The sequence below is a fragment of the Eubalaena glacialis genome, chromosome 19 (genome assembly GCF_028564815.1).
Source record: "Eubalaena glacialis isolate mEubGla1 chromosome 19, mEubGla1.1.hap2.+ XY, whole genome shotgun sequence".
In the NCBI taxonomy this organism is placed as follows: Eukaryota; Metazoa; Chordata; class Mammalia; order Artiodactyla; family Balaenidae; genus Eubalaena; species Eubalaena glacialis.
Window position 1 is genome coordinate 10267472 of NC_083734.1, and position 10741 is coordinate 10278212.

Consider the following 10741-nt stretch of genomic DNA (forward strand, 5'->3'; position numbering starts at 1 on the left):
CTCCGCCCGCGGGGCCGGCCCGGTAGGGGCTTTTCGCGGTGCGCGGCTGGCGCGCAACGGAGGCGTTTGGACACCGCGGGCACCCGTCGCGGGCGCTACCGCCTGCCCCGCCCCGCCGCCCCACCCAGCCCAACCCGCGAGCCCGCGGCCGCCCCGACTCCGGAAGGATTCGGCGAGCGGCCGGATGTGACGCCGCGGCCCAGGCGCTCGGGAGGCCGCGGAGAAAGCGACGAGAAGGCGGGTAGGGAGGGGCCGGCGCCCGGGTGGCGGGCAGGGGGCGGGAGCGCCGAGACCCCCGCCCGCGCACGCGGAGGAGCCGCGCTGAGGGCCGAGCCGGGCGGTGGGCACGTGACCGGGGCGGCGGGCGGGCGGCTTCCGCCCGGCCCGGCGCGCTCCCCCTGAGCGCACGCCTCCCCGTAGGCCCTGCCCGAGGTCTGGCAGCCAGCGACAGAGCCGGGCGCCCACGGCCCGATCGCCCCCGGCAGCACCATGCCTGCGCTCCTGGAGCGCCCCAAGCTTTCCAACGCCATGGCCAGGGCGTTGCACCGGCACATCATGATGGAGCGGGAGCGCAAGCGGCAGGGTGAGACGGGGCCAAAGCGGGAGGATGCACGGCCCAGGGAGCACCGCTCTTCCAGGGCTGACCCCCCCCACCCACGGGCAGACCAGTGCACGGCGGCCGAAGCTAGAGGGATGGACAGCCCCGTTGTGGTGGGGATTAGAGGCCACACCTAAACTCCAGCACCCTGGACCTGGGAAGGACCTTGGAGAGCACCTAATAAACCTCCCCGTCCCAGCCCCCTCGCAGTGATGGAGAAGCCTGTCCCCTCCCAGTGATCTTGGTACTGGAGCAAGTACGAAGAGCACTGGGATAACCAATTTTTGCCGGTCTTCATTCTCTAACATTCTGATAGTTTAATCCTCCTGCCACTTTCTCGTTCTGCCTCTTATTCCAGAGGAGGAAGAGGTGGACAAGATGATGGAACAGAAGATGAAGGAAGAGCAAGAGAGAAGGAAGAAAAAGGAGATGGAAGAGAGAATGTCACTAGAGGAAACCAAGGAACAAGTAAGCAGTCTCTTCATCTCTCCTAGCTCTTTCTTCTCTTGGCTCTCCTGCCTTCACCTTCTCTCCCCTCCCCAGATCCTGAAGTTGCAGGAGAAGCTTTTAGCCCTACAGGAAGAGAAACATCAGCTTTTCCTGCAGCTCAAGAAAGTTTTACATGAGGAAGAAAAACGGAGACGAAAAGAGCAGAGGTGAGATTGGAGAGCTAAAAATAAAATTGGGCCCAAAGTGTAACTGGGATCAGGTAACAAAACATCAGTGTTTAATGGCAAATGGGACGGGGAGGGGGGTGGGGAACGGGATGGGACGGACTTGTCTTTGACCTGCCTTCCTTTTTCTCCAGTGACCTGACCACTCTGACATCAGCAGCATACCAGCAAGGCCTGACCGTTCACACTGGAACTCACCTCCTCAGCATGCAGGGTGAGGATTAAAGAAACTGCTTGTCAGAATGTGCCTTCCGGTAGGTTGCTGCCTCATTTCAGCATCATGAAGCCCCTCTCCCTCTCTAGGGAGCCCTGGAGGACACAATCGCCCAGGCACCCTCATGGCAGCAGACAGAGCCAAACAGATGTTTGGACCCCAAGTGCTTACGGTAAGAACAGTAGAAATGGGTGTCTAGGCTGAATTTTTTCCCCTACTACTACCACCCAGACCCCAGCATGCTTACCAGCCAGCACTGAAGTCATGAGTGTGTCCCACCAAACTGTGTAGGGGAAATGGGGCACAGTCACTTGAGTTTTTGCTTCATGGAGTTTACAGGCAGTGAGTTCTCATCTTTCCTCCTTAGACCCGGCACTACGTGGGCTCAGCAGCTGCTTTCGCAGGGACCCCAGAGCATGGGCAATTCCAAGGCAGCCCGGGCGGCGCCTATGGGACTGCTCAGCCCCCACCTCACTACGGACCCACACAGCCTGCCTACAGTCCTAGTCAGCAGCTCAGAGGTCAGCGGTGGGAAAGGAGGAAGAGAGCTTTCCTCAAGGCCCAGAGGAAGGAGTGTGGAACAGGCTACGAGGAGGTTCTCATGACTGTCTCTTGCCTCCTCAGCACCTTCCGCATTTCCTGCAGTACAGTACCTGTCTCAGCCGCAGCCTCAGCCCTATGCCGTGCACAGCCACTTTCAGCCCACCCAGACAGGTGACGGACACCCCACACAGGGGCCCAGTTCCACGGGTCCTCCCTTCCTCCTTTCCCCATTCTCTACTCACTTTACACCTTTCCTTCCCACCTAGGGTTTCTCCAGCCTGGTGGTGCCCTGTCCTTGCAAAAACAAATGGAACACGCTAACCAACAGACGGGCTTCTCTGACTCAGTGAGTAGAGCCTTGCGAGGTCAGGGAAGGGCTACCTATGCTAAGGGGAGCCGCAGGCTGCCTCAGCTAACTTTGTTCTCTGCAGTCCTCCCTGCGCCCCATGCATCCCCAAGCTCTGCATCCAGCCCCTGGACTCCTGGCCTCACCCCAGCTCCCTGTGCAGATGCAACCAGCAGGAAAGGTAAGGGTGGTAATCCAGCCCGAGAAGTCCTACACAACAGGGAAACAGCATTGGGTAGGATAGGTGGTCCCCACCCCCATTTTCCCTTCCTCCCTTGGGATGGCTCTCAGTTGGGCATGGAGTATAAGGGAGGGCACACACACTGACAAAGCCTTCCTTTCATCACCGCTGCCAGTCGGGCTTTGCAACCACCAGCCAGCCTGGCCCTCGGCTCCCCTTCATCCAGCACAGCCAGAACCCGCGATTCTACCACAAGTGACCATCAGATTTGATCTTCAACCTTGCCCCCAGACCCTGCCATGGGGGAGGATCCCTGGTGCGTCCTAGTTCCAAGCCAATAAAATCTGCCTGCCACTGACCCTGGCTGCTACTGTCTGTGTTGCCTCCCACTGGGCTGCTTGGAGGGTGAGGGGTGGCTGGCAGGTCCATAGGAACCACAGCGGGGGACAGCAGGTTGGTTGTAATGAGCTCAGCGGCAGAGTTCAACCTATACTCTTATTTCTGATTTCCAAATTGACGTTCTCGTCAGCAAATACCGATTTAATTCGAAGCAGCAGCTGAGTTGGCGGCTTCATATTAAACTTGTAGTTTTATTCAGGTTTGATTTTTAACAAATGTGTCGGGGAGAGAGCCCGCAGGAAAGGGTGAAGCCCATGGGGGCAGGGCCCTCCCAGATGCCTGAGGAGGGGGCAGGTCCCCTCCCCTCTCCTCCTCTTCCCTTCCCATCTAAAGGGATTTGGGGAGAGACATAGGCAGGGGAGGGGGCTGGTCCCCAGTCTGTGGGGGTGGTGCTTGGGAAAAAGGGCTATTGGGGAATAAGGGACCAGACCAGGGATGAGTGGGGTAAGGGCACAAGGAACATTTGCCAGAATCCACAGCTTTCTGATTCCAGATTGAATTTAAAAAAAAAAAAAAAAAAAAAAAAACACCAAAAAAAAAAAAAAAAAAAAACCTAAACCACAAGCAGCACCCACCCGGTCTCCCCCACCAGGGCTGTAGTGCGAGGGGAGAAGAGGAGGGCAGCTTCACCAAGGCCATGGTTCACTCACTCCTGGCCAAGGGAGCAGGGTGAAGGGCAGGGGCTCCCCGACAGATTGAGGGTGTAGGGGAAACCAAAATAAAACGTCAAATAAATTGTGTAGGAGGAGTCCAGCCAAGGGCCGGGCCAGAGCTGGGCCAGGCTGGGGGAGGGGGCCTCTGCAGGCTGGAGGATCACTGCTGCCACCACAGCCACCCTGGGTAGAAGAGAGAAACCAGGTGAGACAAAATAAAACCTTCAAAGGGAAAAAGGGTGAGGGGAACAGCACCACAGTCAATTAAGACCAAAGTAGCTCTTTGATGGAGATAACAAAGTGCATGAAGGGGGCTGGGGGGAGGGATGTCGCCACACTCACCTGGGAGCCAGTTATTTTGCCATGGCCTTGATTGCAACAGCTGCCTCCTCTGTCATGGCAGACAGCACCGTGATCTGGGGGAGCATGGGGGATAGTCAAGTCTGAGCTCAGAGAAAGAAGCACAAAGAACAAGGCTGGGCATAAAAGAAAGAGGGGAGGCACCATACCAGTATCTCTTCTCCACAGTCGTACTTCTGCTCAATCTCCTTGCCAAGATCTCCCTCAGGCAGACGGAGGTCCTCTCGCACCTCCCCGCTGTCTTGGAGCAGTGATAGATACCCATCCTGGATGCCAATCAGCTGGGGGCAGACAGGGAAGGAAGCTGAAGGTAGGCCCAAGTAGCCTGAGGATAAAGGGTCTGATGGGCAAACTAGGGTGGGAAACTGCTAATACCAAATACCCTCTCCTCCTGCCAATCTCCCTTCTCTCAGCACAAGGTCTTCTGGCCAGTCTCTATTTTCCTCCCACAAACCACTAACCCATCTACATCCAGACCATCTACATACCTGGAAATCGTTCCTTTTGATGTTGGGGACATCCATATTATGAGTTGACGGGCAGATATCTTCATATTTCTTCCCAGTAAAGATGTCAATACCAACCAGATGGACCTGTATGCATGCATCACATCAAAGAGAAACCCAACCAAACTCTAGGATGGAGGAGATAAAGGCTCAAGTTATCCCCGGCTAGTGAGTGAAGTCAGAGTAGGTTGTCAGGACAAAGAGGAGTTGGAAATTGAACCAATCAACTCAAGAAAGAAACACTAAAGCCTCTAAAAAGAGCCTGGGGCCAAAAGACCACCACTGAGACTGGAGTTGACAGCACAAGGGAAGGTTGTAGGACAGGCTTGGAGCAGCCAGTTACCTCAAGCTATCAAAACATTGACGAGAGACCAAGATCCTAGGGGAGCAGGAGGAGTCTAGGTATAAGTTTGGAAGAAGTTTTTTGGACATCGGCATAAAAGGCTGAAAACTTGGAAAATAAGGAAGGCCGAAGGAAAAGAGCTGAGAAAACAGGAAGGAATAAGAAAGAAGAGAGCCGAAAAGAAAAAAAGGACTTGGGGGGAGAACAGAAGAACGATGCATTTAGCAAATAAGAAAACCAGAAAGAACGGAGAATGATCTAGACATCCGGGGGTAACTCAGGATATGCCAAGTCAACAGAAGACAGAAAAACTGATTTGGGAACAAAACCACAAGAAATTCAACAAGGATGAATCAGGTTGAACTTCTGAGAAAAAAGAAAAAGTAAAGTTACAAGGAGGGATATAAGAAAAATGTTAGGACCTAAGGAAGCAAGGAGGCTCCAGGAGAGGGGGCAGGTAGAGACACTCTGATGCTGCATCAGAGATCCAAGGGGAGAGGTGGCACTGGAGAGTGGGGCGGCAATTTGGAAAATCAGAGGTGTACACTGGAGCCCCTCCGAGGGACGTTAGGATTGGAGAAATCCTGGGCAAAGTGATGGAAACAAAGAGAACCTACAAAGACTCAAATGGACAGACAAATAGAAAAAGTGACGGAGCAGCTGAAGAGCCAGAGCATAAAGGACCACGAAGAGAAGTTGGAGACACACAAAGATGGAGAAAGGGGGGATTCCAAGGATGACAGGGCACAAAAGGGTAACCAAGGAAGAAGCTGAAGGCTGGTGTAGTAGTTGAAAAAGGTGTCCAGGGCTGAGTGCTGAACACAAGGAACTGGATGGTAATAAAAGAGCTAAAGAAGATAGGGAGCTAGCATTGATGACAGCTCGTGGGGAAGACAAGATATGGAAATGAAATTCTAACCTTGGCATGGCCGTGCTTGCCAGTCTTGGAGGTTGACATCTCCACAATCTTACATGGCCGGCCTTTGAGCACCACAAAGCCATTCTTACGTAATGCTGAGCACTGCATCGGGAAGGTGGCTGAGGCCCCTGCATCTCCTGTCTCGAAGTCCAAATCATCTGCCATTTTAAGAGGCTTCGATTCCAACTAGAATCAAGAAGAGAACTAGGGTCAGTAAGGATAGAATTAACAGGGTCTCCAATTTATCCCACTCTACTCTAGAAACACTGCTTCATTTTTTCCCCAGCACTTTATTCCATTACCCACATAAAATAAAGTTCCTAGATTAAATACTGATCAGAATCAAAAATACTATGTGTGTGGCGGTGGAAGATAAGCAGGATTCCCCACCCCAAATGAAAGCTAAAGGGGTGGCCCGGGATAGAAAAAGCTCCCGGAAGTCAGGATGTCAAATCTCTGAGATGGGCAAAGGCCTAATTCCTGGTAGGGGGAGGACTCAGGTGTTGCTTGCCACTGAAAACCAACCACCCCTCTTCCCCACACATAACCAGGGCTATAATTAGGTGAGCAGCTATGAGCCAGCAAAAGGGCGGGGCTAATGTGGGGGGGGAGGGGTGGAGACCGGAGGACAGGGAGCCCCACCCGTCTCTGTTACACCCCCCCACGCTATCCACACACGAGCCAGTCACTGGTACAGGAAACCACAAGGCCTCTTTGGGGGATTCCCGCCTCTCCAACATGCATTTGCAGACGCAGCCGAGGAGGAGAAAGTAAAGTTGTTTTCTAACTGATCTCCCTGCCAAACACCTCTGCTTTCCCAAAGGGAACCCAGGAACCCAGCCTCTCCTCAAGGGCCCTCCCACTTTTCCCAGGATGCACCGGTCCTGTCGGCTTTTCAGGCCGGGCCTGTACAGTCAGTAGAAAGTGGGAGAGTGGGGAGTGGTGAATGACAATAAAATGAAAGCAAAAGGCTGGTAGTAGTTAGTGAGTAGTGTAAATTATACTAGGCTAGCAGAGTTAAGGACCCTAAAACCAGGAACTCCCAAATCAGACACAACGAGAAAGACAGTGACAAGGTGAAGAGCATCTATCAAAGCGGGTAACTCATCTGCCCGGGACTTTAAGGCGCTGTCGGGACGACCGAGAAGAGTTGGGCTCCCGTCCAATCGCCCTCGGTTTCCCACTTTCTCTGGCGTCCCAGCACGGACAAATGCCACTTACACCTGGCTGGCGACCTCACTTCACAGGAGGATTGGGGGGAAAACTCCAGGGGCCCATGAAGTGGGGGAGCGCTAACATATGCCCACAGCGGGCTCACCGAGGTGATCAAGATCCGAGCCTCGGGCTTCTCCCACTCCTCAAAATTCCAAACTCCCTTAGGCGCCCGCGAGGACCACCTCTCTCCGCGCTGGGGGTTGCCGGCTCCCGCCCACCATGTGGCGGCCCGGGGCTTCCGGTGGCCGGGACCTGGGGGGAGGGGTCCCCGCGCTGCCATGCGGCCCCCGTCCACGTTCAGCCATGCGGCCTCCGACCCCAAGGGCAGCCTCTCATAGGGGGCACTTCCGGTACTGCGGCCGCCCCCTCCTCAAAGGCCGCGCCAGGCCGGAGCCACACAGCCTCCCCTCCCCCCCCGCCGGCCGCCAACCCCCCCCTCCACATGCCCTCTCACCGAACAGCCCCCTCCCCCACCTCACGTGGCCGCGCGGCGCCCGGTTCTCAACGTCCCAGGTACCCTTACCCCGGCGGGCCGATCTTGCCCCCGGCCCTCGCCCCAGCTTGGCCGCCCGGCGGCCTTTCCCGCGTGGCGGCCTCGCGGCTCGCCGTCCCCCGCCCTGCGTCGCTCCAACGTCACCGGGCCAGCCCCAACCGTCACCCCGCGCGCCAACCGGGTCGCGCGCCCGAGCCTCTCCGCACCTCGCGCCGCTCGCAGACCGAATCTCGTGCGGCGGCGGCGGCGGCCGCCGCTCCCCTCTGCCCCCTCCCCGACCCTCGCGCAGTTCCATCTCTACTCCCAGGCCCAAGCCAAGGTTCCGCGCACGCGCGCCCTGCCCGCTCTCACCTCGCGCGAATGCACTGACTCGACCCCGTTCACTCGCGGCGAGCCCAACCGCTGCCTCAGAGCCCGCTGCCGCCGCCGCCGCCGCCTCTACCGCCGCCGCCGCTGCTGCTGCACACGGGTCTTAGTACGCAGGCGCCGACTCCCCACTGACCAACCAAGCAGCCCTGTGACAGCCGCGCAAGCGTGCTATCTATCTCCTCCGCCCTCCACCCCCGCACTGCGCAAGCGCACAGATTCTCCCGGCTCTCCACCCTCCCTCCCACCTACACATCCAATGACGCGCATCCGTGACCCCGCCCCTCACGAACCCTGAGTTCGTCCCACCAGTAGGCAACGCGCAGGCGCATCCGGTTTTTTAATCCCTTCAACCTCCTCTTCCATCCCCGTGTTAGACCACCAGCCCTACCGGACAGTTCTTGCGCCTGCGCAATAAGAAGCCCTGCACTCCACACCCTCTGAAGGAAACGCCTCGGCCTCAAAGCGCATGCGTGTTGGGAGTCCCGACCGCCCCTTCCACTTCAGACGTCGTCTGTACGCCAGGCGTTGAAAAGACCACGCCACTGTACTGCTGGTGTCGTCTAGAACGCATGCGCCTTAGGAAACGCCCCACCTCGACTTTAGCTGGGCTTAAGACGCACACGTTTCAGAAAACTTGTACTGTGGGGTGGGTCCTTGGTCTCAAAACCCATTTCCCCGCTTCCCCCTTCCCCCGGTTCCACACATGAGCGAGAGAGCTCTTTACGCTCCACTCTTCCCAGCGCGCTAGTGTGGTCGGGTTACCACCCATCTCAGCTTCACTTCTCTGAACTGTGCGACTCTGCTCTGCCATAGAGTTTCACCCAGAAAGATAGAGCGGTCCTGTCCCAGCCACCATCTTGTTTAAACCCTCGGTCCATATTGGTCTCTATGGCTTCCATAGAGGCCATTCTACTTCTGAATCCTAAAATAAAGAGATTTACATGGCGTTTCTCTTTGCCCCCCAACTGTTCTCTGCGGTCTCCAAAACAGTTGTCTACGAGCACCCTTAGAAAAAATTCTCTATAAAGAAGAGTGGTGTATCAAATTACACTGACATTCTCTAAATCATGGGAAGTGACCATGAAACCAGAAACAAACTATCTCTCGGAATGAATTTCCCTGGCCCTCGTTCTAGGGAAGAAAGGCGCTGCTTTTCCTGAAACTTTGTAGCCTTCCTCTAGTTCCCAGGTTTTCAGCATTACCTTCATAGCTACCTTGTTTGCTTCAGTAAGCTAGGTTGACAACAGTATTGTGGAACAAGACAAGCAGCTATACTGTACTTGGAATCCAAAATCCTAAATCTGGTTCTTATTTAAGATGTGACATGATGGATGTGAACTGCAAACACTAGCCTGAATTAATACATTTATGTAGCACATTATACTATCACCCCCAGCTCCTCCCACTCAATTTTCTGAAGTTTCTGCCATTTCCTTTGGGGAAAACAAACTTCCTGGGTGCATTGTTTGAAAGTCCAATTCATGCTCTTCTCAAAGATGTATTGTCCAAATGACCCAACAATTCCACTCCTAAGTATATACCCACCCCCCAAAATTAAAAACAGGTACTCAAATCCTTGCACGCAAATGTTTAGAAAGCGCTACTCATACTAGTCAAAAGGTGGAAACAACCCAAACATCCATCAACAGATGAATGAATAAACAATTGTGGTATACACATGTAATGGAGTACTAATCACACAAAGGAATGAAGTATAAATGCATACCACAACTAGATGAACTTTGAAAACATTATGATAAGTGAAAGAAGCCAAACAAAAATAGGTCACATAGTCTATGATTCCATTGATATGAGATATCCAGAATAGGTAAATCCATAGAAACAAAAAGCAAGCTGGTGGTCACCAGGTGCTAAAAGGGAGGGGAATGGGAAGTAACCGCTTAATGGTCATGGGGTTTTATTTTAGAGTGATGAAATGTTTTGGAATTAGAGGTGGTGGTTGCACAACATGTGAATGTACTAAATACCACTGAATTGTTTATTTAAAATGTTTAGTTTTATGTTATGTGAATTTCACCCTCAATTTAAAAACTCTTGGACTTCCCTGGTGGCGCAGTGGTTAAGAATCCGCCTGCCAACGCAAGGGACATGGGTTCGAGCCCTGGTCGGGGAAGATCCCACATGCCGCAGAGCAACTAAGCCCGTGTGCCACAACTACTGAGCTTGCGCTCTATAGCTCGTGAGCCACAACTACTGAGCATGCGTGCCACAACTACTGAAGCCCGCACGCCTAGAGCCCGTGCTCCGCAACAAGAGAAGCCACTGCAATGAGAAGCCCGCGCACTGCGACGAGGAGTAGCCCCCGCTCGCCGCAACTAGAGAAAGCCCGTGTGCAGCAACAAAGACCCAACGTAGCCAAATAAATAAATAGGTGAATAAATAAATTAATTTAAATTTTTTTTAATTAAAAAAAATAAAAACTCTTGTACACGAATGTTCAAAGCAGCATTATTCATAATAGCCAAAAAGTAGAAACTACTCAAATGTCCATCAACTGATGAAGGGATAAATAAAATATATCCATACAATGAAATATTATTCAACAATAAAAAGGACTGAAGTACTGGGTACATGCTACAACATGGATGAACCATGAAACGTATGCTAAATAAAAGTCAGTCACAAAAGATCACATACAGTAGTGTGTAATTCCATTTACATGAAATGTCCAGAATAGGCAAATCCATAGAGACAGAAAGTAGAGAGTCGTTGCCTAGTGCTTAGGGGTTAGGGAGAAATGAAGACATGGAGAGGGACTGCTAATGACTATGGGGGAAGGGGCAAAGGGTGTCTTTTAGGATGATGAAAATGTTCTAAAATTGATTGGAGTGATGGTTGCCCTCTTCAGATATTAAAAAACATTGAATTGTACACTTTAAATAATTAAATTGTATAGTATGTGAATTA

The 10741-nt window shown here is 53.3% G+C and overlaps 2 protein-coding genes across 5 annotated transcripts; one reads left to right on the forward strand and one right to left on the reverse strand.

The window, feature by feature from the left end:
* Nucleotides 1–140: 140 nt before the first annotated feature.
* Nucleotides 141–2914, forward strand: GPS2 (G protein pathway suppressor 2). 3 transcript variants are annotated; one of them, XM_061175374.1, is made up of 11 exons: nt 141–241; nt 421–583; nt 957–1066; nt 1142–1254; nt 1407–1486; nt 1576–1658; nt 1854–2007; nt 2111–2200; nt 2296–2375; nt 2461–2556; nt 2732–2914. In XM_061175374.1, exons 2-11 carry the CDS (start codon nt 490–492, stop codon nt 2813–2815), a joined length of 984 nt encoding a protein of 327 aa, XP_061031357.1. In that variant the 5' UTR covers nt 141–241; nt 421–489; the 3' UTR covers nt 2816–2914. The 3 variants fall into 3 exon arrangements, with proteins under 3 accessions (XP_061031357.1, XP_061031356.1, XP_061031358.1); XM_061175373.1 differs by having other exon boundaries at nt 957–1254; XM_061175375.1 differs by lacking the exons at nt 141–241; nt 421–583 and adding an exon at nt 590–854.
* A 212-nt stretch (nt 2915–3126) lies between these two features.
* On the reverse strand, nt 3127–7997 carry EIF5A (eukaryotic translation initiation factor 5A). Of its 2 annotated transcripts, none has more exons than XM_061176157.1 (6): nt 7796–7997; nt 5737–5922; nt 4457–4561; nt 4118–4249; nt 3951–4024; nt 3127–3791 (listed from the first exon to the last, which is right to left on the reverse strand). In XM_061176157.1, the coding sequence occupies exons 2-5, from the start codon at nt 5899–5901 to the stop codon at nt 3962–3964; spliced, it is 465 nt and encodes a 154-aa protein (XP_061032140.1). In that variant the 5' UTR covers nt 5902–5922; nt 7796–7997; the 3' UTR covers nt 3127–3791; nt 3951–3961. The 2 variants fall into 2 exon arrangements, with proteins under 2 accessions (XP_061032140.1, XP_061032141.1); XM_061176158.1 differs by lacking the exon at nt 7796–7997 and adding an exon at nt 7475–7549.
* Nucleotides 7998–10741: the final 2744 nt, after the last annotated feature.

What these genes read in the sequence shown, in the direction of transcription:
- EIF5A (XM_061176157.1), bottom strand. Translation starts at nt 5,901, where the DNA reads ATGGCAGATGATTTGGACTTCGAGACAGGAGATGCAGGGGCCTCAGCC. An exon ending in GCAAGCACGGCCATGCCAAG is followed by an intron (nt 4,562 to 5,736) that starts GTTAGAATTTCA and finishes GCATGCATACAG; the next exon opens with GTCCATCTGGTTGGTATTGA. An exon ending in ACTGTGGAGAAGAGATACTG is followed by an intron (nt 4,025 to 4,117) that starts GTATGGTGCCTC and finishes ATGCTCCCCCAG; the next exon opens with ATCACGGTGCTGTCTGCCAT.
- GPS2 (XM_061175373.1), top strand. Translation starts at nt 490, where the DNA reads ATGCCTGCGCTCCTGGAGCGCCCCAAGCTTTCCAACGCCATGGCCAGG. An exon ending in TCCTAGTCAGCAGCTCAGAG is followed by an intron (nt 2,008 to 2,110) that starts GTCAGCGGTGGG and finishes TTGCCTCCTCAG; the next exon opens with CACCTTCCGCATTTCCTGCA. An exon ending in AGACGGGCTTCTCTGACTCA is followed by an intron (nt 2,376 to 2,460) that starts GTGAGTAGAGCC and finishes TGTTCTCTGCAG; the next exon opens with TCCTCCCTGCGCCCCATGCA.